This window comes from Drosophila pseudoobscura, chromosome 2, assembly GCF_009870125.1.
Source record: "Drosophila pseudoobscura strain MV-25-SWS-2005 chromosome 2, UCI_Dpse_MV25, whole genome shotgun sequence".
Taxonomy (NCBI): domain Eukaryota; kingdom Metazoa; phylum Arthropoda; class Insecta; order Diptera; family Drosophilidae; genus Drosophila; species Drosophila pseudoobscura.
The window spans coordinates 23,107,864-23,135,844 of record NC_046679.1 but is presented as its reverse complement, the minus strand read 5'-3'; the positions used below and the strand labels follow the sequence as shown (position 1 = coordinate 23,135,844).

At 42.1% G+C, this 27,981-nt stretch overlaps 2 protein-coding genes across 3 annotated transcripts; both read right to left on the bottom strand.

Annotated features, from left to right (window-relative positions):
• Window positions 1-12: 12 nt before the first annotated feature.
• Window positions 13-4,756, bottom strand: by (focal adhesion protein tensin). The gene is made up of 2 exons (XM_002137751.3): window positions 2,457-4,756; window positions 13-754 (listed from the first exon to the last, which is right to left on the bottom strand). The coding sequence occupies exon 1, from the start codon at window positions 4,706-4,708 to the stop codon at window positions 2,522-2,524; it is 2,187 nt and encodes a 728-aa protein (XP_002137787.2). The 5' UTR covers window positions 4,709-4,756; the 3' UTR covers window positions 13-754; window positions 2,457-2,521.
• Window positions 4,757-6,950: 2,194 nt separating this feature from the next.
• Window positions 6,951-26,552, bottom strand: LOC4802527 (solute carrier family 22 member 3). Of its 2 annotated transcripts, none has more exons than XM_015182398.2 (4): window positions 26,088-26,552; window positions 9,570-10,516; window positions 9,186-9,509; window positions 6,951-9,123 (listed from the first exon to the last, which is right to left on the bottom strand). In XM_015182398.2, the coding sequence occupies exons 1-4, from the start codon at window positions 26,232-26,234 to the stop codon at window positions 8,133-8,135; spliced, it is 2,409 nt and encodes an 802-aa protein (XP_015037884.2). In that variant the 5' UTR covers window positions 26,235-26,552; the 3' UTR covers window positions 6,951-8,132. The 2 variants fall into 2 exon arrangements, with proteins under 2 accessions (XP_015037884.2, XP_001359431.4); XM_001359394.5 differs by lacking the exon at window positions 26,088-26,552 and adding an exon at window positions 22,987-23,425.
• Window positions 26,553-27,981: the final 1,429 nt, after the last annotated feature.

Here is a 27,981-nt window from a genome sequence, read left to right as displayed (position 1 = left end):
ATATGCCATTAATTTTGTTTAACAACATTGCACTTTATTTAGATTGACTGCATTAGTAGAGCTTAATACATAACACATACATCATGTACTAGAATTATATTTATTTGTAGATATTACTGGTATAAATTAATTGGGTGACAAGCTGGGTTTCTTACGGCTTGCACTTTGATTTGTATTAAAGGTTTCTTTAGCCCTAAACTGAGTTTATTCAACAAGTTTCTTACTTAAGGTTAATCATTTTAAAATTATTAGCTGGATAAGTTTTTTAGCTACCCTCTGTAGCCATAGCGATGAAGAAACACACACCAACATTTTATGGGTACGGCGTTTTTGCACTAATAGATGGACAATTTAAAATCACTTTCCGCACAGTGAAACAGAGCTGTTCTTTCATAATAGAATTCACAAAAAACTTCATTCAGAGGTCTATACTGTGGATATATAAACCGATATGAAGGGGCATTTCCGAAAATATTCTCTGTCGCTTTCGCTCTTGTCCCACCGTGCATTTAGTCAATTCATGATGATAATACACATGCGTACATTCGAATATTCGTTTTAGCTCTGCCATAAAAATATGGTCGATTGCCGGTGTGTGTGCGTCTCTAAATAAACTAAAGCTGACATCATTGCTGTTAACATATTCGCAGTTAAACCTCCATATCGCAAGGCGACACATTTCGTAAACAGATTTAGTAGTAGATCTTACAACTGGCCTTTACTGTACTGCATTGCAGACTCAAATTTGATTTGCCTGCAAGAGAGAGAGAGAGAGAGAGAGAGAGAGAGTGAGATGAAAGAGGAAATATGTTTTAAATTGCAAACAACAAGGTCATAAATTTCAATGTACTCTATAAGCACTATTGTGCATGTTTAATTGCTTAATTGCAGATCAAATAGATCACTTGATCGATAGAACAACCAATGGGGCCCCCAGGCCTCAATTCAGACAATCCGGTAGAGACGGAGAGCTAACATTTTTCCCCATTCTCTCGCACTTAAGAGGTAGATATACTGATTTTGCACATCTGTTGGATACACAGAGGATAAATAAATGCCAACTCTATCTTAAATATTAATATTATTTTATTTTTAAAATTTTATTTACGGTTACTTTTATCCATACTCGATCAGGAAAGGTAGAGGGTAGCAGCAAATGCTAAAAAAATAAACTCAAACGCGCCTGGAATAAATATGTATTTGGCTGAGGTTTTGCTAGAAATGCGCACTTGACGCCCGCCGGTTCGAATGAATTAATTTAAACTTTTGTGCCACACACGTAAAATCGATTTCTATGAACGGCTGGGCTGTTTATTTGCATATTTTCTCTTTATAGTTCGAGCGAAAAATTCCACAAAAATTCAAGGTGGAAACGAGCCAGCGATCTAGAATGTGTGTAGAATAAACATAGTTTTCCTCATGAACGATATTTTTCTCCATAGTCACAGGCCCACCTCCAGACAAATGAACCACCTCCAGGCGTTATTTCCAGACAAATGTGCGGCACTACTGGATCGATCGCCCAGCCGACTGATAAACCACTCAACGAAAATGAGTGACACAAAAATATCCCCTCATACTAGTAGCATAGCATGGCAATGCACAGTTAAGCGTTCTGTTCTTATCAGGCGACCTCAGCAGTAGCCCTTGAAATGGGGAAATTAATCAAATCAAAATAAATACTCCAAAAAAAACCACATCAAATATTTGGAATGTATGTAGGTGTGGCTCTCCAGAATTTAGAAAAAACTATTCGATTCGAATTCTCAATAATTTATAGACGACTGACTCATGACAGAAACTTCCGTTGCGCAAAAATGTATAGTCAGAAACGTTAGCCAAATGCTTCTATCTATACATATGAAAGTATCTATGGATACATATGTATGAACGTAGGTATATCTTTATCTATACCCATACGAGAATGTGTGCACAGCAGTATATGGAAACCGTTAAACAAACAAACAAAGTTCGAGGCATTATGTAAAGTAAACAAATGAACGAAGACGACCGAACGGAAGGGCCCAAGAAACTGAAACGTTTTTAATAGTTTTCCGTTTTGAGCGGAGAATGATTGAATGGATACAGTGGGTATCCGGGTGCCTGGTAAGAATTAAATTTGCATATACGGATAGTTCTCGGTAGCGCAACAAAAGCTCAACCCACAAATGGATCAAATTTGTTGGATTGTTGTCCATACGTATCCAAGGCATACCAATCCCAGCCCCCGCTAATGAATCTAGAATCTTCAAACTTTATTGGAGCCAAAGTATCTTGAATGGATCGTAGAGGTTTGTCTGTTTTAGTTTATATTTCAGAGGATTGAAAACACTTAATTGGTTCACCGTTTCGAGGAGCTACTGTTCTCGACAGTCACGACTCCCAAGGCCGGCACACACCCATCATATAATGCTCTTTTATGGCCAACAAAACTGCGCCCCCAGCAATCATCTTACCTGTGTCGGCTATGTGTGTGTTGGGTTCCTCTGTAGAGTGTTCCTGCTGTCTGCCACGCCCCACTCTATAGGACATAGTTGCGCAGCTTTTCGGTGGGAAGCGTGCGATTGGCGAAGGATACAATCGCCGCCGCCGGCTGGCTGACGGACAGATCACAGAACACATGGCACTGGTTATCCTTGGAGCTGTGCGAGCGACGCGCCACGAAGGCGAAGATGGTCTTCTTCTCCGTCTGCCCCTCACTGGTCCACATCCGGCTCTCGGGGTCAATGGCGCAGTGGGAGATTACGTCCGCCGTGTAGTGCTTTCGGAAGAACTTCTTGCGGGTGTTGTCCGTTAGGGTGATGCCCTGGGACGTGACTTTGAAATGGACTTCAGTGGGCTCGGGCAGCTTCTGCTGGGCGTACATCAGCCGAATGGCCTTTCGGATGGCTTCGTTTCCGGTCAGCGACTCCGTGTCGGAGGAATAGAGCCACAGAACATTGGTGGCAGCCCCATGGGTCAGCAGATGCTGCTGGGCTGGTGTTGCCACCAATCCCGGCACTATATCTTCTTCAGGAAGCCGCAGAAGGCAGGGTAGAGCCAACCGGTTGATGGAATGCTCGAACACCAGGGCCGATAGCGAGGTGAAGACGGGCTCGTTGTCACAGCCCTTAAGACGCACGCCCTCCCGAGTGGGCTCGATGAGAAAGTGGCGCACCAGCTCCTGGGAACCAGCCGGCGGCTGAGCAACCCTTACCACCAGGCCATAGGCATTCTTGTACGTGGTCGAGTCGCGCACCAAGAAGGTTCCGGGCTGGGCAGAGGCCAGCAGAGCAATAGCATCCTCCCGTGACAGGTTGGCCTTGTACCAAAACTTGGCGGAGCTGCGGGCGAATCGCACAGAGTCGGCGGCCACCTCCATGGGCGAAAGTGCCTGCTCTTGTGGCGAGCTGAGGCGCTGCTGCTGTTGCTGCCTGGGAGCTGTCTGGTAGATGGACTCGGCTCCCAACTGGGTGAGCGCCGTACCAGCCGTACCCCCAAATGGTGTCCGAGGAGTGACCGGAAAGGCTGGCGTTTCTGGTCTGCTTGTGGGACTAGGCGTCGTCTGGCCATAGACATAGCCATTGGTATTTGGGTTGTTCACTCTCTTTGTGCTGGTGGCATAGATGGGCGATGATGCCGATGGCAATGGCGATGTGGAGCTGCCTGTGGCGGTGGCTGTGGACACCTCGCGACGAGTGCGCGTGAGTGTCTCCAGGTTGCTCTGACCATAAACAGCACCCAGTTGCAGTTGCGGCTCCAACTGTCGTTTGTATGTCGCCTCCAATGGAGGTCGTTCCATGCTGTTAATTGTGTGATAATTGCGTTCCACAGTTGTGGATGCCAAGCGGCGGTTCACCACGCCATCTGGCACATCCTGATCGAGTCTGTGCTCGCGCCGCTGATCCTCGAACTGAATGGTGCGCGTATTGTAGGGCGCCGGGGCTGGCAGAGAGCTACGCTCGGGACTCAGCTCATCCAGGTGGAGATTGAACTCGAAATCGTAGTTGTACTTGCTGGCCTGCCCGTTGGAATGACTGCTCCGATATCCGTTTCCACTGCCATAGCCGTTTCCATAGCCATTTCCGTAGCCATTTCCCTGCCCGTTGGGGCTGGGGTAATAGTGGCGCTGCGGCGGAGTGGGCGGCACTCTCTCCCTGCCGTCCCTTTCACGGTACTCGCTAAACACCTTATCGCGCCTCTCCCGCAGCAGCTGCTCGAAGTCATCTCTCAATGGCGTTGGCGTCGTGCTCCCCGACCTGTAGTGGTACGTATTGGCTATGGTGTTGGTGCTCGCCGCATTTGATGTAGTATTCGTTCCGTTCCCAAGTGTTTTGCGCACCAGCAAAGGGCTCGTCAGCCGAGGTTGGGGCTTTATCATATCATTGGTATTGGTATTATTGTTATTAGTATTATTATTTTTATGGCTGCCGAAATCAATGTCTAGGAAACTATCCGCTCGCGTCGGTGTCGGAGTTTTGCGCAACGGGGTCGACGTTTTGGCAATTCCATAGCTGAATGGCAGAGAGTTCTCGCGCGCGTGATAAGGTATGCCATTTCCATTTCCATTTCCATTCCCATTCAAACTCCCATTCCCATTCCCATTTCCATTGCCATTGCCGTTCACATTATAGTTTTTATAGTAATTATTATTATTATGATTGGCGCTGCTGTATTGGTATTTGTGGTCCGTCGATACGGCAGCACTATCTTCGTACGGCGACCGCATTGTTTCGCGAATTCGAACTGACTGAAAAAATTTAGCTTCGCCACAGGCACAGACACAGATACTCTATGGTGGCAGCGGCAGCAATACCAACAACAGCAACACCAGCAGAAGATACAACAAAATGTAAAGTCAGCGTTGGCGTTCGCTCTTGGCGCTTGTTACGCTCTCTCGCTCTCGCTCCCATGACGCTATGCGCTCTCTGTGTATCTCTGTGTCTCTCTCGGTCCGTCCAAGACGCGGCCAACAAACAAATTAACCTCTTCAAGTCGCTTGCGTCTGTATAGGCGGTGCACTATGGGGCTGTGGGCCTATTCGGTATTTGTAGAAACCAGTGAAGGGCCCTAATGATTTCTTAGGAAACTGAAAAGATGTAAATACTTTTGCGACGAGATTAATTAAACAATGAAAGATACAATCATGCCATAAATAAATCAAAGACATTTCAGTTAGTTTTTTCTTGCAATTCTCATTAATTCGTCACAAAAGGAGTTAGTTTACCAAGTATCGGAATTATGATATTTTTTAATATCTGGTAATAAAATTGTGCATAATATATGTATATAGTATATTTATCTCGAGCTGCAAAACATTCGACTTTCAAGATTTTTCTTTAGATCTGGACCACTGTACTCGTACCGCCGATACACACACACACACACACACGCATGAGGCTGGCTGCTTTGCAAAGGTGTTGGATGCCGAGAGCAGAGAGATCCCCAAGCGAGAGTGGAAGAGCGAGCCAGAGAGAGAGAGAGAGAGAGAGAGAAGTGGCGGTGATGTCATCCAAACCAATCTACGAATACACACAGAAGAGGCGAACTAATCAAAACAGGCAATCGAAGCACATACCGATTAGAGTCCCCCCAGATCCCGATCGCCCGCACATTTCGATCTAAAACCTGCACTTATGCTGCATTTCGAATATTATATCGAATGCGCAGCAGTCTCGCTTCAGCTGCACACCGAAAAATATCGAATCGGAATTCAATTGATAACAGCTGTGGATCTCCCTCTCTCCTGCCGTACCCACTGTTTACGTCTGACCCTCCCCCTCAGTACGCACGTTTCTCGACTGCATCTCTATGATTTTCCTACAATTAAATCTGAATGAGATGACTTTGTTTGCATCCAAAAGGGGTTTCTTATCAGTGAATTGCCCATTTTCCCAGCAGGTTCAGGTTGCACTTTCCCAATGAACTTCTGCGGCTACTAGAAACACACACACACACACACAGACGAAGCAGCCAGACACACACGTGCAGAGATGTGGACATACACAGAAGAAACAGTCGCATCTTTTTTGATTTCTCAACATTTTCTCGTAGAAAGTGCTCGCTGGCGGTGGGCACAAACAACCACAAACGGTGTGACGTCAGAGAGGGAAAAAAGTAATATGAAATAAAATATTCGCTTGAAAAAGCTGCAAAAATGCTCTGCCAATGCCAGCAACGCTGCCCGCAGAGGTGATCTTCTCCAGCATTCAGTTGTGGGTGGGTGGCTGTGGCTGGCACTGGCACACAAACAAGTTGCTCTCTCCGTTGACCCGACTGCCTGTCTGTCTCTCTCTCTCTCTCTCTTTTATTGAGCGGCCTTAGTTAGTCCCTAGTTGGCAACTCGTTTACCTTTTTTTTTGCTTTTCTGTGAACATCTGTTCCAGTTGTTGGTTGTTGTTCAAAATCTGGCCGGTGAAACGGAGTCGAAGCATGTGGAATTCGGGAATGCCAATCAAGCCACTATGCCATATGCTGTGACAACTGGAGATTGCAGATCCCAGCGTGCATCTAATGTTGTTAAAACAAGGAGAAACAGTCACAAAGATGGTCAAGTCTCTTATGAATGCGGGTTTCGGGACTGAAACGGACAAATTCAGTTAATTTTAAATCAATTAGATGCGCCAACCGCTAAGATTAATATAAATTTCAATGATATCTGATAAATTAATTAATTCTGTATAACATTATTTCATTTTTAAATTCGGCAAAGAGGCAGTTTAATTTATTCAGCGAAAGTATATACAGCTAAAACTTTTTTGCACATTTGAAATGGCAGTTTGGCGCGAAGTAAGTCGATGAGTTGCCACCTCTTTTCTCAGACCACAGTCTGGCAACTCCAATGTAAAATACTTACATTTCTACATGATTGGAAGTGGCCCAGATCTTGCGGAACCGGAAGCCCGTTTCCAGCTAATGAAATGAAACAGGAAGCACGTATTTAAGGATAATTTTAAATTAAAGAACTTTAATGTTTTTTGGGATGCTTTATTAGAAAAATATTGCTCTTTTTGCCATGCATAACATTTCCTTTCATATAGTAACCATTATCATATAACATTCAACGAGTTCCTAAGCGCATTCACTAGATAAATATTTCAATTGTTGAAAATATATGTATATATGTTTCATATGCAATAATTAAGTAGGTAAGACCTGAAACACTACTAATTTATAATTGATTTATATTAAATTAGCTTGGTAATACATAATACATAATGGTAATAAAGTAATTTATGCGTACACTAAAATTATTGTTTTCTTTTTCTTTAAATAATTAATTAATTGTTTTTGTTTACCGAGAGATAATTAATTAAAATTTGCAATAATTATTGTGTAACTAGATTTTATATGTCTTTTCATGTAATTCTCTCCAGGTGTTTACAACACAATCACTTAAATGTGGAACAGCTTTTTGGGGATCTTACGAAACAGGCCTTTAAAAGGATCATCATTATCAGTTGGTTTTGTGTTTATGCGAGTAAGTGGAGTTTATGTTATTGGTTCTACATCCATAGGGGATCAAGTGCGGTATGTGAGGTCCTATTCGGTTCGGTTCGGTTCGGTTCATTAGCGACAACTGAGTAATACTGGGCTTGTGTTCCACATTCGACCTACTTACGAGACTACTGTATGGCTGCGCGCCCTTCCGAGGGTTAACTAAGGCTCTACTTAATTATGCTCTAAAATTAGATTAATTTAAAAATATTATTTTTTTCCTTTGCGAACGTCTTTTCCTTTTAATTGAAACTGCTTAAGGATCATTCTCTTAAGCTCTAAGCTTTAAAGTTTGCCTACTTAAAAATGTAGCATTTGTCACGGTTTTGTTTTGTAATGTTTTTTTCTCATTTTTTGAGCATTTAGTTTGCGGTCTTGGGGTAAAGTTGAGCTCCTACATAGAATGTGTGCGAGAAGAGCGGATATTTGACTTTACTTTCAATAAACTTTGCCCTATGTGCATTACAAAAGGGATGGCCTTGGCCTTAAAGTAGTGTACAGGCTATATAAGTATAGTATATCAAATTTTGTAGACTGTAGTTGTTTGCAAGGTCACAGCCCCACCAAAGTGAACAAAACTAATATTCTAGCCAACCTTCACCTTCACTCGCGTCACAACACTTAACCCCATTCTACGGCACAGCTGTCCGGGAATATCACTTTGGTGGGCAATCCTCGTGTATCTTGGTCGTCCAAATCCCGGGCATTAGTTGTGGAGGTAGATTCGATTGTGGTGTGGTCAGTTTCCTAATAGTATTACTAGAGATAATGGGCTTCGAGCTTGGCGTATAGCCTTTGTTGTCCATTCCGTCGATGATGGTGAACTGGGAGGCAGAGGCCATGTTCTGGGCACCCTGGGCGGTCGGCGAAGATGTCGGCCGGGAGATGGGATGCGTGCGTGGGCTGGTGATCAGAGCGGTGCAAATGCCACCACAAATGGCTAGGGACGCGAAGGCCGTCTGGGGCACAAGCTGGCCCAAAAAGATCGTAGATCCAATAAAGGGTGCACCCAGCAGCCAGAAGCGGGCCCAACAGATGGTCGAGAACGAGGTGATCTTCTTCTTGTCGTCGGACACCAGCTCCACGGTGCAGGTCGTCAGTATGGAGAGAGTGGTGGATATAGCCATCTTGGAGACCATAGCGGAGCACATCAGCAGGGCCACATTCGCATCGAATGGAATGACGCCCGGCTTGGGCACCAGCCAACCACAATAGGCAATGCATCCGGCAATCATGTTGAACAGTCCCGTCCAGAGCCACTTCCTAGTAGTCTTCATAATCAGAAAGAGCCCGATAAAGGTGCCGATCATCTCGCTCAAGCCCGCAAAGAACGTGTTGATGTACAGATGCTCTCGACTAAAGGAACGGATGTTCAGAAGCATCCCATAGTAGACCACGATGTAGAGGGACCAGGCCAGATGGACGCAGATCATGTGACGCACGGCCCGCTCTCCCTTCCACATCGACCACCAGCCACTCGGCGGTGGGGCATCCATGGCCGTCTGTGCCTGCAGCTCCAGCTGCTGATCAATGTCATGGGGCAGACTGTACCGAGTGCCATTGATATCGGCGCACTGTAGCAAGATCTTCTTGGCATCCTGCACACGACCGCGGGCGATAAGCCAGCGCGGGGAGTCGGGTATCCATCTGAAAGAAGAAGGACACGAGTTAGAGGAGAGCACTCACAGGGGAGTCTTTGTAGTACTCACTGCCACAGGTAGATCAGTATCACTGTTGGCCAGGATATGGCCATGTAGAGATGCGACCAGCTGGACCAAAAGCTTGCCACGCCCGGCAGCATCATCACGCCAATGGACCAGAACTGCTCGAAGAGAGTGGAGACACAAGTGCGATACTTGCCACCCGTTATATCGGCCATGATCATCCCTCCAGCGGTGTACATCTGCGCACAGCAGACGGCGGAGAGGCAGCGGAAGAACACATGGAGCTCATAGGAAGCCACATGTCCCGTCAGATTGCCACAGAAGATCTGGGTGATCATGCCGAAGAGCATCACATTCCGGGGACTGAAGCTGGAGAGAAAAGAGATAACAGTGAGCTACTAAAGAGAGAGATATTCTCGAAGAACTTACTATTTCAACAGCTGATTCGCCAGGATACCGCCGGTGAGAACACCAAACAGATGGAAGAACTGCGTGACAGAGACGAGGATGTCCCGGGAACAGACCAGATCGTATTGAGTGACCACCGAGTGGTAGCTGGACTCGTGCTGGAACTCCGTGCAGGGTATGACATTGGAGTTGCGATTGAGGGGCTTCTCCCAGATGCGCGGCTCCTGCTCGCTATTCTCGTAGTTGTAGTAGTGATGGGCATGCTCCTGCGCATCCTGGTAGACGTTGCAGAAGTCAATGTTGAACTCCTGATCCTCGCTCTCCTCCTTCTGCGGATGCGAAACCTTAATCCACTGCGTCTGGTTCTGGGCCCCGACTGTGTTCGGGGGCTTGCAGAAGAACTCCCCGTGCCTGGGTGCGGGAGCCGTGAAGATGATGCAGGCCATGAACCACGAGGATGGTATCTTGCACAGGAAGATCAGCAGCACTGTTCGCAGCTGCCACTTGCCCCACTGGCCAGTGATGCGACCCACTGCGTCCACTTTGGTCTGCATTTTGGTGTTTGGCTTTGGTGCTTTTCCCTCCAATTGGGCGAATGTGTCGTTGGGGTAGAGCTTGTACTCGTGCTCGTGGGCGTGCTTGTGGCTGGGCGTGCTGCTTCCCAAAGTCGTGTAAAAGTCTTCCTTGGTGTTGTGGTTGCTGCTGCTGGTGTTGTTGTTGGCTTCGCCCGGTGGATTTCCCTCGGTGCAGGCGGGTGGGGGTGCTGGACAGTTGGTCAATGAGCTACGACGTCTGCACTCATTCGGCCTGGGCGTGGCAGTCGTGGATGTGGGCGTGAGGGCGGGCTCGGAATCTCTGGCTAAGGAGGTGTACTCGTGCGGTGACCTAGTGGCTGATATGTGCGAGGAATTGTGGACTCTCGGTAGTGTCGCGTCGTTCTCCTTCAGGGGCAGTAAGGGCGATTCTGCCTGTAAAATACAGAGGGATTTTATAAGGATTAGATCACCATTTAACTTCAACAATTGAAGAAATATTAGTATCAATAACAAGAAGCTTTTGTTCGAGGCTTTTCAAAAATTTCTGCACCACTTAAATGGAAAAATTTTAAACGAAAATTATTTTCTAGTCTACCAATTATTTAACAAAAGAAAAACCAAACAAACCTGGTTTAGCTCAGGTTGTTTTTGTGCACCCGTATATCTTTCATTTTTCATTTAATTTCCAGCACTTCAATTTCGATACAAAATTTCTTTGAAATCAATTCCGACTCATTTCACTCTCGATATCCACTCGAAAGGAATGGCTCTGACCCAACTTGAACTGGAGACCATAAATACCCCAGACAAAAGGCAATAATTCAGTGGCATTCCCCAGATTATCCCAGAGTGTCCTTGAAGCGGTGGCACTCGAGCCCGAATGGAGCAATTGCTGGGAGCCTGCAGTGTCAGGAGCTCGCAATGTGTCGCCCACTTACACAGCACACATGCCAATCCAGTGCTATCCATTCATGGCTATCCCCCGGATGCAGCTGGCTGTATAATGAACATAAATTGCACTGCAAAGTGGTTTGGATGCTTGATTTCCCTTTCCCATTTCCATTCCCATTCCCTTGCCAACTATTCCTCTTTTCCTGCCATTCAACTTATTTCAATCCCCCAAAGTCAGAACAGACACAGCGGTAATTGAACAAACTATCTATGTGTAGAGGGATCTATCCTATTCATGGCTGAACTTGAGCTCCTGCAGCCTTTTGCCGCTCATCGGGTTGCTTAAATGGAAGCTTCTACACAGTATTTCTGGCATCTGGCATCTGGCCTTTGCACTCATTACGTATACGACACGGGGGACTTTGCATATGACTACTTATTTTCCATCACCAGCTTGTTTTATGTTAATTTGCTTGCTCATATGCATCTGGCCTGAAATGTCACCCCACAGAATGACCACAAAAAAATTAATTACCTTTTTACACGAAATTTTTACAACACACACAGAGTTTTTGACCACAAAACCGAAACAATTTTTTCTGGTTTAAATGAGAGATGTGCAATTCATTGCGAATTACTGCGAAATTCTTTCAACCAAACTTTGTATTTAATTTGCAAAGCAAAATAATGTAAACCTCTAAAGGAAAAGTAAAATTATATTTTAACAAAATACAAAACATAATTCAGACTAATTACCATCTTTAATTAACAACACTGCTGTATCTTTTTTATCTTGACCAGAATATATACCAGTACTTTCCCTTAATAAAAAGGAAACCCCAAAATGAGAATCCTCCGAACAATTTACGACTTCTGTTTTTAGCATTTTTGGGTTGACAAATGTCCCTGAAGCAGGGGAAAACAGCAGCAAAAGGACCTTCCCAACTAAAATATCTCATTGCTACCCATATCTCTACCCTACACAACACACCATCCTCCGAATTTCATGACCAACAATTGCGCACAATTGTGTTTCGCTTCTTGTCTGTTGTTTTCAGCTGTCGTCTCCCCATTTTGAGTGGAACAAATGTTCTCTTTAAAGTATGGCCATTCGTGTTGTGTCGTCACTTAATGTGACCGTATATGCGTGTCACTGTCGCCAAGCGTGTTCATGCGTGAACGTGCCAGAACACTGGGAAGGCGAAGGCCCTTTGACGGAATATTAAATATTGAAAGCGTTAAGAGCACCCAGAGGCACCATTAAGAATGGTAGCCTCTACAGAAATCCACACAAAGCTGTGGCCCGATGGTAGTAGCGGTTGAAGGGTTATGCATAATGCATTAATCCGATTTTGCGCTCTCCGATTGTTGTCTTTGCATACATTTTTCCAACGGAAAAACAATTCGCAAGACAGAAATAACTTTGATTTTGAACCTGAAGGTCGTTCCAGTGTCAGGACCAGCAACTGCTGAAGGATCTCCAAGCGCAGAGGTATAAACTTTGGAGACGCCTCTAAATATGCAATAATTTTATTAGTCAGCAGAGTCGGCTATGATATTCCTTGACATCAACAGAGACAACAGAGCCGTGTCTCTTGTCTAGTTTTATGCGTCAATTAAATGAATTCGTTTCTTTTTCTTTATTTATTTCGGCTTGTGTTTTTGTTTTGCCGACTGTCAGCAGTTGTGCAAATAATTTTGACCAAGGTTAATGCCGATTGCCTGCGTCTGTTATTCATTTCTTTTTGTTCGGGTTTTGTTTTTTTTTTCGGTGATGGGTAAAGGCTTACGGCTATTCTCGTATTCAATTTTATAGTCACGTGACGGATGGTTCAATACACTAACCGCAGAGGTGAATCACTTATGTAATAGGCGTTTGTTCAGCTTGCAGATTGTTTAACATTCTCCTACGTCATTTCATTTCGTTTTGGGCAGGATAGGGGGCTATAAACCTTATGAGAACAAAAGTGTTGTATTTATAGGGCCTTGACTTGAAAGTCTGTTAAGTAAGCTTACCAAATAAGCTTGAAATCAATTTCTTTTCTGAGGATTTTATACTTTAAAGAGTTTTCATTGCCTATCAAAACTTGTAATTGAATTTTGTTAAATTGAAAATTTGAAAAGAATAATTTATGATGAAGCGATTGTGTAAAAGAAAATTATTTAAAGAGGAAACAGAGTAGAAACTGTGCATGGCATAAGGAAGTCTCTGTACCCTATATTTCAACAGTAGGCGGATGAAGAATTTGGGGAAATACTTAAGGAATAGAATCGTTTAAATAGAGTATACAATTTCAAACCAAAGAATATTCAATGATGATGAATCCTGCTATGACTGACCAATCTTTAAACCATTGATTATGCCCAAACCCAAGGGTATCTACCCAAACATCTACCAGTTACAACAAATTTTTTAATAAAGCACAAAGCCTAGAAAATCCAGCTATAAATTATTCATAAGTCCCTGTCGCATGAATGACTGGTTGGAGGAGACTGATTCTGAGACTGATACTAAAGATGAGACCGGGCTTGAGGTTGAGGTTCGCTTTTTGTCCCATGGGGCGATGACTGATGAAGGGCCTTAAAGCCAAGCCAAGTCCATAATTAAAGCAATTTCTTTCAGTCCGTTTGAGGCTCTGTTTTATCTACTTTAATTAGCTGTCAAGTTGGAAAATTTGTTGCCCACAACCTATTCCAATTAGCTCCCTGATGAGAAGCATTTAGTTGAGGAGACAAACAGGAAATTGTTTTTATTTAAGCTCTTCTCTCTGCCCCCACATCCTGGGGGAGTTCTCTCGTCCCTTTATACTTCATTAACTTATTTATTGCTCTTCATAATTCAATGTACAATGTTAGGACATGGAAATTGATTGTTTATCAGGAAGCAGGCTCCTCTCATTTGGGGGCATATGTTCCATCTGGGTTCCATTGTGTGCCATAAAAGAAAATTTGTAATTGAAACCGAAAGGAAGGAGAAAAGCTCTGTTGCCTTGAAGGCTGGTAATACGAGGCTGGTTTTTTTCGAGGGCGTTGTAATGTCGGAAAAACTCATAACAGAAGACTTATTCAAAGGAAATGTTTATACATTGTTCAATATTTGATACGCAAGTTAATTTGTCCTTAAAAGGGAAGGAAGAAATACAAAACAACTTCAAGGACATTTAAAGACGGTTTTTTTTTATCTATTTAATTTGTTTTCAAAGGTGCTGAAGGACTAAACTAAAATTACTATTGCTTTAACTCTTAAATATGTCACATCAAAGTTCAACAATCACAAGGAAAATAACATACAAAATATTTAAATTTATTTTCAACAATTAACACACTTTTCTATTCATATTTATCAATAAATTAATTTCCCGAGAGAAATTTGCTTGCATATTAAATCGTGTTCACCTTGTACAAATAATCCCTGACGAAAATGTGGTTTCTCCTAATTAGAATATGTATTCCAGATATGAATAAATATTCAATAGCTAATGGAAACATAAAGTGTACTACTTCCAAATCAAATTTCAATGATTTATTGTTGACTATTGTTTATTGTGCCAACTTAACTTTTTCTCAGCTCTACTCTTCTCAGTTCTATCCATCAAGAGTCAACCCTTAACAATAACATTTGGTTAGAGGAAACCCCAAAGAAGAACATTTTCCTCATGGTTGAATGAGTGTATCATTTACCCATTAGCGTGGCCTGATGATTTATTAATTGTTTTTGGTCCAACAGTCTTCAGGTAACGATGACAACAGCTTGGCTTTTCCAAGACTTTTCCTCGCTCAACAACATGTATGTACATATGTAGACCCATATACTTGGAAACTTGCAACAGAAGCAGATGTTTCAGGGAAGGCAAAGAAAGGAGTGTGATGCCTGATGTTGCAGGATTAGCTGAGGCAAAGTGAAAGAAGGCCCCCCATCAAATATGAAGCGTTGACAACAATAGACGCCAAAGTTAATTGGGGCAAAGCCAGAGAGAGAAATTGCTGCTTGTGCCCCCTGGCTAACAGGTGAATGAATAGCAGGTGGCTCGAGAGTGCCAGTGGAAGGGGTATTATGTATTATTCGTTGGAAAAAATCCAAGTCCATGTCCAAGCTGTTGACAGCCGTCTGCTGAATATTGTTTAAGCATCAATGAAGTTCCTGCTGGGCCAAGGTTAGGATTATGCCATAAAGTACAGTTGTGTACCCTGCTTAATTCTCTTAATAGGAACGGAGTACAGTTGTGCTGTTTATTTTGAGAAATAATGATGAGAAATCATAATTGGGAAGCCGAATAGGTCGAGGAAAGTAAGCATTAAATAAGGGTAATATGATGAGACATTAGAGCTGGGACGTTTTATTGGAGTGTAAAAAAAAAGACCTTACTAAGAAATTATTTGGGTGCTGTTTAGCTGGACATTCGTAATGTTAAATATAGGCTCGGTTCTCTTTAATTAACTGTCCTGGAAAATATTATACCACTTTATGGCAACCACTAAATCCAATTACATTCAGGCTTGAGACATGCAATGGAGTCCGCAGGCCCAGACTGCCATTACTTGTTGCTAAGACTGTGACTATGGTATGCCTGAGATACTTCTGACTATATGAGCTATTTGAGTAAGTGTCGTCACCATATCGTGACTAGACTTCGGCCCAGACGAAAGCGAGCATAAATATTTGATTAGTTCGACTGCCCCTCGAGTGGGCTCTGGCTCTGACTCTGGACAGAATGTGTGAATTCCCTTCAATATTAAGGAGTTGAATGTCTGACACGTATGTAATACACATATGTAGTATACAGTATTGATGGATGGTTCGATATATACACATATATGTATGTATTCATCTGCACGTGTATGCAAATGCTTTCTATGGCGGAGAGTGATAAACATTCTCTCAGAACTGTCGAAACCATTTGGCACAGCATGGCGTATGCGTAATGTATTGCAGATTGTTTTTATGCGGCTTTATATGGAATGGGTCTTCCTATATGCGTGGGTGTAGTGGTCCTGCTGCTGCGGGTGCTGCTTTGAATGGTAAGTGTTTGGTTATGGCATATTGAAGGATTCGAGCGGGAGTCCCTATAAGTGAGAAGCCGCAGGAGTTAATATGTGTGCTCACCCCCAAAAAGTGTTAAGCCGAGCAACTTTTATCAGCGCCATAAAAGTCGTCCATATCTTGGGTATATCTCACTTTAATTATCTCCTTAATTGCCTCTTTTATGGTCTCGACTATAAAGTGTTTTTATATTGTTTTCGCCTTCTGTTTAACCAAGTGTTCTACCAACTTCATTCATGGCCAAAGAAGAGAATCAATGGAAAAAAGAGCATCAGAAGACCTTCTAAATAAATGTATAAAACTTGCAAAACTTCAAGGTGACAAATGGAAGTTGCTGAATAAGAATTGTGAATTGTATTTGCTCCAACGATGACACAAAAAATCATTTCTCAATGTTATAAAAATTTCATTTGCCAGCTGCCACCAAAAATAAATGAGGAGAAAAGAGAGAAAATCACACTCAAGATGGAAAAAGGGCAGAAGAGACTATTTCCAGACTTAAATTTGAAAGGGAAAAAACGATTTTCAGAAGCGATTTCCAAAGCACTTTGAAAAAGGTATATTCCCCTTTTCTTTTCGGCAATTAACTTGAAAGTAAGTGAAATCTCCTTCTCCTGCCACGTCGTGATCCCCAGCAAATTCATGCCACAATTTATGACTTGCTTCCCTCTTCAGTTTTGTCTCTGATTTATGTGCCCCAACAATTGAATCCGACAACTCTCGCCCACGGGAAGCCCATGTGGGGCAGGTCGTTGTTGTTCCGTTTGGGGTTGTCTCCCAAGGCATTTCAATGCCTGGAGACTGGGGCTCCACATAAGATGCCCGAAATTACGGACTTTGCCTTTGGTTGACGCGGAATGGTTAGCATTTTGTTCCTTCTTCGATGAGGGATACGCGTCTGCATACATTACATTTACTCGTACGAATGTTCCTTTGGCAATTTTACTCCATCTCAACGAATACATTTCAATTGGCGGAAAAGCTTTTCCTCTTTGTATCTCCTTTTATCTGTGGGTGTTTATTTTTGGTGGGGATTTTCTGTGTTTTTTCTGTGATTTAAGCTGGGGAATTCGTTGACAGGAAAAATCCGATTTTGACACACGAATGAACAATGAAATATTTTCCATATAAATTGAAAGACTTTTTCAATTAGAATCTGATTATATCTTATAGAGGTATATCTGTACAGTATTCGTTGGCTGGTTGGGAGAGAATGGTAAAACGGGAACTATGTATATCAAATATATATATTCTTTTGTTTAGTATTTCCTCTGAAACGATATTCGCCTGATTGCTTTCTGATTACCTCTATACCATATGCAATTTGGCTCTCATATGGCTGGCAATTGTATTATATTCTGGTCCAGTCATAGCTCATAAACTGCCAGATGGCTGACCTTTGCCCTTAAGCGGGCACAGTGGAACTGCATTTATTTGAAAGGGGAAAGATGGAACATGAAAAACCAATCAGTAAAAAGTGGAACTGCTTCAAGGGACCGAATGCATATGTTTTTATACTTGAAATCATTATTAATCCTAGAGGGTTCTGCTCCTCCTTTTTCCCAGCTGTCAACCACTGTGCCTGTCCCTCGACAATTGGGCGCTTTCGACCGTCCCGTTCAATGCCTAAGCAGATAAATGGAAATTCTGTTTCCATTTCAGGACTACGACTAAGCGGCTTATCAAACAAACAAATACACATACGAGTATGAGTAAGAGGGAACGAGAACGAGAAAAGGTGGCTTAAAGAGTGAGGCTGGAAGAGACGGGAATTACAGCGCAAATATGTGAGACAGCCAGAAGAACAAAAACATAAATAGGCCTGAAGCACAAAATTTAGTTGGCCTTCGACATGGAAAGCCTTCGACTTTGGTTTGGCTTTGGCTTTTCCAGCCACAGTCAATCGCCTTAATCGGAATCTGTCACAGAAAATATCCTCCCCCTCATAACTGTTGTTATCCCCGATAAAGAAGGTTCCTGGGTCCTGGACGTAGGTGGCAAAGGAAAATATGAAAACCAAATTAAATGGAAAGTGCTGCGTGCCTATCCCCAATAAAGTGGTTTTTTTTTTGTTGGCAGGGCGGGAAAATATTTAAATTGAATTTTCATTTTAACGCTTAAAGATTCCAGAAAAAAGAATGTGTCACACTTGAGTGCTCGGCATGAATTATTAATAACAACAAAAAGCACAGAAGCTCAACAAAGGATGGACTTGGAGATACCCTTATCGAAATTTAATGAAAATAAAAGAATCCCTTAGTTAACATATTCGCCAGCTTCATGGAGTAATTGGACATATATTTGGGGGAACACATGTTCCGACGCTACTCCGAAATCTTCCTAGAATAATAGATAATTTCACAAAATTATTACAGCATTCATGCAGAAATTGTTCCCATCAATCAATTAGGGACATTCCAGGAATTTGTCTCCTAACGTTTTCCGTGTTCTTGGAATTTTTGCTTGTTTTTTGTTTATATTTATTAGGTCTCTCCATAGAAATATTGCTCGTCGCAGCAGAAATGTATGCTACATAAAATTGTTATGACATAATTTCAATTAGATGGAAGACAACAAACATTATTGTCAACAGCAGCCCCAAAAGTAGCTCATCTCCAGGACTGCTGTTGCCAGCCATCCAATTGAATTTTAATGATATTTTAACACCCGAGCACCGCCCAATTGCATTTGCCTTATGGGTGTTGGAGGCACTTCCGTTGCGGACACGCTGACAAGCTTAATTGCTGTATTTTCCCCCACCCCGAAAGCCAGACCAGCCCCCCCAATAATCCCCATTTTTCCCCATTCTGTCATTATTCCATTCTGTTTTTATTTCCTCACATTTATTTACACAATTCTCTTTTGTTTGCGTTGGTTTTTCTGCTTTTGTATACGACTACACTTGCAGAGGGGATAATATTTATCACAAGATGATTGCAAAGTAAAGAAGGAAGTACTTTTTTATCTAAAAAGCATGTACATATATGAATTTTTAATCGAAAGCAACATAAGATACCATGACCTATCTGTCACCTTCGAAAGTGTATCTAAGGCTTCGGTTATCTTTCCTGAAATCTCTCACTTCCGAAAAGGTATCCCAAGCTTCGGCTCCGCCTCCATTCCCTTTCTTTCTGCTCCTGTTTTCTGTAATTACTTTGTGTACTGACTGCACTTAATACGAGTACTTGAGAGGCAGGCGAGGCGTGCTCTATGTTATTTTGTTTACTTCCCAAAATACCACAAAAGACCCTAACATAAGAAAACTAAAGGGTTTGAACCTTAAAGAGGTCTTTGCACTGTGGCTGAACTTGAGCAAAGGTCAGGGGCAATTAGTCTTGAATTGCTTTTTCCGGGGGAAAGTTTCCCTAATTTTCTCTTCGTTTCTTGACTAATTTATCAACTGGGTCATCAAATTTCCGTTTACTCCTTCAAATAGTTTGAAAATTGTTTTCCCTTTCAGACGTTCTAACAGCCCCAAGGGCACGCAGAGCCACTGATTAAAGTTGACGAAAATTGTTGCTGATTAATGAGAAATTTTCCGAGCAAACAAAGAAAGAAAGCGGGAAGTGAAAGTGAGAGTGAAAGCTGAAAAACATTGACATAAATCTTATAGAAGTCCATGGCTACTAAACTTTCTCAAATCAAAGGGAGAAACTGCTGCCTTGAATCGTAATTGAAAAGCGATTATCGCTTACGCTGGCACTTGGAAACTTTATGAGCAGGTTTTATGACACTTTTCAGTCCACATCGAACCCCGTAAAGTCCTTGACCCAAGCACTTACCTTCCTTAACTTCCACTCGAGTCTAGCCGTTCCACTCCTGCCTCAAGTTCGCTGTACTTAGGCCACGCCACGCTCTTCGAGGCACTTTACAAATGCAAATGAGGCAGATTCGAGAGGTCCCCGACTCGAGCCAGAAAACTAATTAAAATCCGCTGAAAGAGGAGCCTTCTACAACCCTGCTCTTCCTTCCCTCTGTCTGCTTATCAATTTTAATAAATAATTAACGATTTTGTGGAATTAAAACCCGCCCAAACTTTCACTGGCCTGTCCTTTGACCTTGGTCAAGCCCGAGTAACTTTTTCTGTTCATTTTTGGTCAGCTTAGGACTTAAAGTGGTCAATCCCTAACTGGAATCAGAGCCTGTGATGCGGACCTGAAGAAGAAACAGGAAGAGAACGAACCGAACCGAACCCTTTGAAGGGTTTCGTTGCCCAATAAAAGTTTCATTTTGTGAGCTGTGAAAAAAGTGACCAGCGGAAACTCATGGAACACAGTGGAATGGAAAAATGAGAAAGCATTTTAAAGCGGAAATTGAATCAAGAATATTGAATTTATTGTCTCAAAAATAAACTTCAAAGACGAGGAGTTCTCACACCTCTCGAAATCATAGAAAGTTTTTAGGATATTTTTATAATCTTAAAGCATTCACAGAGCTTCATCTTAAACGGTTTCCAGACTATCCACTTCACATTAGAAAATACCACAATTTCCTGACAATTTATGCCACCATTTTCCCCTTGTCCACGTCCACTGTGCCTTGTTAGCTGAGATTTGTGGCCCGTACGTTTACGACTTGTCTTTTATAACATACTTTGCTTTACGTTTATTTGGGTAGCATTTGCCCGGCATCCCATCGTATCGCACCCCGCCAAACCGAATAAACTTTATCATTTTTTTCCGGCCCAGAACCAAAATGGTATAATAAATGAAGGGAGAACTCCCGCCTATACCCATACTCGCACGTGTACAATCCATCCCCAGACTATGTTTCAGACCAAAAATATTTCTAATTGATGTGCGGAAAGTTCGTTAACACACAGGAACTGTGATTCAGGTCCACGGCTTTCCCTCGAATGCAAATTCATTCGGTGACAGCCTCATGCAAATTGCTTTGTTTTCCAGTCAGACATTCAGAGAGTCAGATATTTGAGAGATTGTTCAGTTGACTGGCCGATTAGGGCTAGTTTCGGCCAGACATGGGTATACATCAATACATGATTTTGTGCGCTGGAGGGGGCGAGTGTGGCCAATTGAGACACGCGACTGTTTTTGCGGGCCCTGAAGTCGTACAAATTGAATTGGAAATTTTTCGTTGATTGCTTGTTTTCGGAGAGGGAATTATTTGCGTGCCTGTCTGGAGGAAATTGCCTGGTGACAAATTGGAGTCGGGCTTGGGTTCAAAGGTTGTAGAGGGTTTTAATTTTTTCAGCTATCAGGGAATGGGGTACTGGAACTGAACTTGACTTGGGATTTAAATCTTTTTTTGCAGTAGAAGAATCGGAGAGACGATTCAGATCCTCAAAAAGATCTTATGAGTCACAAGAGCAAAGAGACGCCTATCACTGATAGATCTGGTTAGCTAATAGAATCATTAAAAAATCTGAGTGGTATTCCTATGTCCCCAACTCCCACATATTCCCCAATGTCAAGTTCAAGTTCAAGAGTCCTCAATAAATATAAATAGTTTGCATTTTCTTTAAGATTTTTCTTCCCTCAAGCCAAGAGCCATCCCATCAAGAACTTCGATCTGTAAATGTATACCCTTCAAGCTCAACAAATTTATCAATGTTATCTCTTTCACATAGGTATGTATATACTTTGCATATATTTATGTACTATAGATATTTTGCTGGTTATTTTCACACGACCGAAGCGCGTGTCCTGTATTGACTAATTTGCATAAGGCTCCCTGGGAAAATGAAAATAAAAAGGAGGCAAAAATTTGCATAATCTGGGGAGTGTATGGCATGGCATACATGCTTCCAACTTTGACGTTTATCGCATTCGCATGTTAAACAAATTCTATCAGTCACCTTTTTCGGTTCGTTTTTCAGTTTCTTAAGTCAATACGCACGACTTGAAATGCACGTGTGTCGGGGCTATGGCCACCTTAATGAGTCGTGTTTTTGGGGACTGGTTTCCATTTACTTCCCCAAAGTATACCCCATCGTAACCCCACAGCTCAGACACCTTATATAATTGCTCGGAAGGGAGCACAAAAACATGTTTAGTTTTGAACTTGAACTTAATTAGGCAGCTGCACTGCTCCACCACCCAGCACCTAAAACAGACTTCACTTGGGGCCTGCCTGACGTCATCAATGACTAAATTTAATTAAAAAATTCCGCAAGGAAAAAACAGTAGGAGAAACGTGCAAAATAAATGCGAAATATCTGTAGATGTCGGGGAGGAGATAGGAGAGTAGAGGAGATATACGTGCCGAAGTCAAAGCAAACAACAAGACAACTCTTGTGGGAAATTTATACATCACAGAGGACGACGAGGGCAGGCCTAAATGGTCATTTGCCTCATTTAGCTTTTGCCTTTGGCCACATTTTCATTGCTCTTCTTCTTTGCTGGCTTCCCTTCTGGATTTCTGACTTCACACCCCAAAGAAATCTCTCAGAAATGTTACTCTAACCAAAACCCTACTGAAAATGCTCCCCAATGGGTGCTCACTCGCATCTGTGAATGATTGTCTGAATAATTGAATGGATTTGATGAATTATTTGGTCAGAGAAGGCAGGAAAATTAGCCAAGCAAATGGGTTGAGAGCAAGCTTATCCCTTGGGATAAATTTGGGATAGGTTTGAAGTGATACATTAGTAGAGTTTACACTCCAATAACCATATCTGATATTCTAGTACTCCTTTGAGAGATGACGAACGTTCCCTCCTCCACTTTTGGATACAAATAGGAAAATGTTTCAGTGGGAAAATGTGTGTCTGAATGCATAGAACCCATTTAAACGTGGTGGATCTTCCGTTTTCATTTGGAAGTACTTTTATCCCGTACTTTGACTCCTTCTTAGAGCTTATCTTCCTTACACACACCATTTGCTCTTGGGCTTAGACTTTCTAATTATCTTTCGGCATAAAATTACGTATGCCCTTAAGTACAGCTAATTTCCACGACAGAATATAGAGAGATATAACATAACATATATGTATGTGTGTGCGAGTATGTACCGTAGTTTCATCTTCATCCTCATCTTCATCATCATCATCATCGTCATCATCTCCATCTTCATCGGCGTCTCCTTCATCGTTTCCCTTATCGAGGCTCGCCTCATCTGTGCGCGCTGCCAACTTTTCACTGCTCGCACTGCCGCTCGCGATGCCGCTGGAGGAGTCGCTCGAGTGGATGCCACTGACTAGGCCATGACCATTGCCAATATGATGGCTACCATTACCGTTAACGCCGCTACTGTTGCCAATGTCCGGGAGCATACTGCGCTCTGAAGCCGGTTCGAAATATGAACTCTAGTGCGAGAGAATGTTCAGCTCGCCAAGGGTTCAAAATATGGTCACGGCATTTAATTTCACACTTTTGCACAATTTTATTGATTGATTGTTTAATTAATTAACAATATTGTGGGACTATAAGTGTCTTAGTTTTTTTTCAAATAGTTTATTTCATTTTGAGGAACATTTTTAACTTTTTAAACGCTGCAAACACATACAAACAACGTTGTGTATACTTGATATGAAGAAAATATCACGCATACGATGCGTGGTTCGGCCAAACTCATACATAACTGAATAAAAACTTTAAAATTTTTAGAGATATTCTTTGAAAAGCCTTTAAATTATTAGTAAACTTAAAGGGACTAGCAAAATATTTTTTATATTTTTAATAAATACTTCAAAATAGTTTAAACAATACAAACAATTTAAAAATGACGAATTGTAAGCCATTAGCTTTAAATATTAACCAATTTTTAGGTACAACTTTTAAATCAATTAGATTTGTGATATTTTTGCCGATTATCTTCCACTGAATTGTGTAGTTTTTAATTCATTTTCGTCGAGTTTCCATGATAAAAAACAACCATCAAAAAATGCATAAAAAGTTCGAAAACAAAAAATCAACAATCAAATGAAACACGTTTTGGGCCAACAAAAGAAACTGGAGAACTAATTCTCTGTTTAACTACGGAAAACGCTGCGAGGTCCGCGCCGTGAAATCTTTCGTCTGGTGCTGGCGTTCGCCCAACGCGCAACTGATTTTCCGAAACACAGGGAAAAGCTCCCACAGCTGAACCTAAATAGCACGGAACTTCGTTTTTCCTTGCAGTTTTTCGCGCCGAAGTGAAAGCGAAAACGAAAGCGAAAGCTTTTCCGCTCTCGGCCAGCAGTAGGTGCTCCGGCAAACTTCAGACCAGAGTTCATTCACGAGCAATGGTTCAATGGGGCCAGTCACGTGTTGGCCACAATTTCACTTTCACTCCCCGGCTGCTCCCCACTCCTGCACCTTTAGCCGAGCACCTATCCTGTTGCCTTCCCAAATCCGGGGCTAAAACTACAGCCCGAGGCTTGCCGAGCAGCTGTTGCTCAACTTGTTTCTGGATGTCGCAGTCCCAGTTCTGGTCCCCCATCCATTACTCTTGTGTAGGTTAATCCTGCATAGGACCTTCCCTTAGACTTTTATTAATGCGCTTATTCTATCATCACTTATTTCATTTAGCCGCAATTATTTGGGGATATCAATGGTTTGACAAATTAAATATACATATTCAACCAATTGACTCAATTAATTGCTAATTTTGTGGTTCTGTCATTGGAAGAATAAGACACCGAAACTGCTGACGCACGTGCCATTGCGTGCCTCGTACTGTGTCTGCTTCTGTGCCATCTCCCAAACGCTCATTAGCTCATAAAAATGGTAATAAGAGCAGGATAGGTCTAAAAAAAGGCTAAATGGGGTATAAGTTAAAGTTAAAAGACCACTTAGGATTGAGCCATGCGATGATTGCTGGACAGGTAGTGAAACACGTGCTTAATAACGTGCCTTAACCTTGAAGTAACTTTTTCAGGGATTAGGCAAAATGAATGAAATGATTGTTGAAAAGATTTGTATCCAAGAGTTGCCATAACATCTAGATTCATTGGGGATTTCCCTTCCCCATCTGCCATTCGAATTTGACGGATCTTTTCAGATTTCAATACGAGTTTCTCGGAATAATCATTCCGAGGCATTTGACTAGAATAGACACATATTTCAACCAATTGACTCTTTAATTGACTTTTTTGAGTAGCAGATTTTCCAGTTACTAACTAGTCAAAACCTTAAAACAATAATAAGGGAAACAAGTTCAATGTTGTCACCTCCAAAACTGGAAGTGAAAGTCACACCCGTAAATCAATTGCAGGGCTCGAAAACAAAGTTCCCAAGCCAATTTCTCTCGAAACTTGTTGCCACCTCCCTTACAATTATTGTCAGAAGTTGCTCCAGATAGCTATTGTTCAGCTATTGTTCCAATTAGCATCGACTGGTGTAAGCTCTAGTGTCATGCACTTGTGTGCCTTCGTATTGTTGCTTTATTTACAAATCTAATTCGACAGCCGCACCCCCGGCCGCCTTCCATCGCCAGCTGTCATATAATCATTGTTCGAACGAGAGTGCTAATAAATTTTACATCAACAATAGCTCACCGAGCTCGGAGATGGGGCAGGGCTACGCGTGTATCTTTATTTTAACGGAGACCCGCGATTGGCACGCGCAACGAACAAATTAGACGGAAAGTTCTGGCTGAGGGCTGATACCCTTACAGGAGGGTACAATGGTTTCTATAGTATATTTTTTTTAATATCTGATAGGATTTAGCAATATCCATCCAGCCTTCTCTCTGTTTCCATCTTAAGGAGAGGCCAGGTTTGATACAAATCTGACTGAAACAGTGCACAGATCCTTATCAAAAGGACAAAAGGACCCGTATGAACAAGGGTATGTAAGTCTTCGTTGCTTAAGTCCAGCCTTTCCGCCTTGTTATTCTGAATGTGGATGTTACGTTGATTACGCATACGCCGCGTGTTACGGCGAAGAGAAACAAAAGGAAAAGTTTTCTTGCTTTTACATGTAAACATTTTATGGAAAAATAAAATGAGTTTTGAAGTAGAAAGCACACAAAAAGTTTAAATAAAATTAGCAACTTGCGTGTTGTTTCGGTTTTAGTCCCTGTCATACATGGCGTATGCGTGATATTATGATAGGTCAATTAAGGAACTCATTTGCCGAGGTTTTGATGTATGAAACGAGCACAGAATGAAGTATAGTCTTCATAAATCACCTGAACTTTCAGCATCACAATCTTGATCTCCACACGATCGTTGGGCGCACTCTTAGGATGAGGCGCCTCCGCAGGGGACTCCTTAATCGGTTGGGGCACATTTCTAGAACCTCCCATTAAACTATCATCGGGATGGATGAAACTCATTTTTGGTTAATTTATTGATTGATTATTGCGGAACCTTTCGGTTCAGGGAATCATAATGCCGCTGCTGCGCCGCGTTAGTTGTGCAATTTGAATTTATATAATCACGACACCCACGAACGCCAGTCCACAAATCAAGTCAAATCAACCGAATACGCGATTCTCGTTTTGGCGAGGTAAAGCAATCGCTAATTGGGAATATCTCAAGTGCTGAATATTTATGATTTCTTTGGAATATCGCTACGAAACGAAACTGATTTATCCGTAAGAGCACTCGCTGTTCTGTGGTATGTGTGTAGGAGGCAAGGGCCGTTCTCGAACTACAAAAGAAATCGCAATGGGGAAAAGAAATTTCATTGGTTTTGGTTTTTGGCGTTTGGCTTTTTGCGGGTTGACTCGATTTCCGCTTGACGCCTGAAGAGTAGCACTGCCACCGCCAGTAGCACTGCCGCACTACGAGGGTTTCTATTAATAGGCCGTAGTGTAGTTGTGTAGTGTAGTGTCCAAATCAGTATTCGATTAGATGCTCTGACAATTGCACTTGTACACAGGCTCTTCCCCATCCTATCCCATCCCATACCATCCGATTTATTCGCTCACCAAAAGTCAAGTTCAAGTTTAACAAGACTGAGAGACACCACCACCGAACGAGAGTTCCCCTGTGCTCATCGATATAGTATCTAGCATCCCATATAGTATCACTCTCAGGTCTGCCAACAGAATCTATGTACTCTTGCCAAAAAGAAATAAAGAAACAGAAAAAAAACACTCATACGCCATGTCGTACCCGCAATTCATTTCGCTTTTCTCTGTCTCTGTTTGCTTAAGTGTTTTATTATTTTATTTCCTATGCTCCCTCCTCCATTCTGCTTTTATTTCATTTCACCCAAAATTGTATTTATTTGACACTTTATTTGTGTTTTCTTTTGGATTGTTCTTCATTTTGTTTATTCGTATGCTTCAACAGACTCCTCAGGTGGCCTAAAGCGGGATCTATTGTAAAATTGAACCTAATATTTAGACATATATCAGGTAAAAATATTGCTTCATCTGAATAAATGTAAACAAGGCATAAAGAAAACTAAAGAAATTATTTATAATTAACCGCAAGCTAGAGCAGTACCTTGCCTGCTCTTGCGTGTATACAATATTATTATAAAATACATGCTCGTCTACTTATTTCCCCCAAGAATCTTTTACGCTCTTTGCCACATGAGCTTCCCACAGCTGATTGCAACTGAAATTTCCTTAGCCGTTCGCCAATTTACATAGAATATAGAATTTAGCATTGATTACAAATTTTCTTTATTTGCATCCAACACATGCTAGCATCTCATAATCTCTCTCAAGTCAAGTATACATTGTAGTGGGGCTATTTGCCATTAATTAAATGGGAATAAATCAGAGTGAGTCCGAGTCTATGAGACTACTGAAAAATCAGCAAGGGAATGGATCCAGTAGCTGGCTGAGTCAGTGCCAAGAAAAAAGCATAATTCTAGTGACGTTGAGGGTTATTGCCACTTATAAACGTTCCCCTGACACCTGTTCACAGACGTCTGTACATACAGCGCGTTTCGCAGCTGTAAGAATGGGTCAGTATTAATATTCTTCCAGAATCTAGACGAGTGTGTGGACTCCTTTAATTAGAAAATTTTAACCATTCTGGGCAGCTCTGGAATATCTGTATATATTCTAAGGATTCCTCTTACTTTATCATTTTATTCCAATTTCACAGTAAAAACCCTGGTCT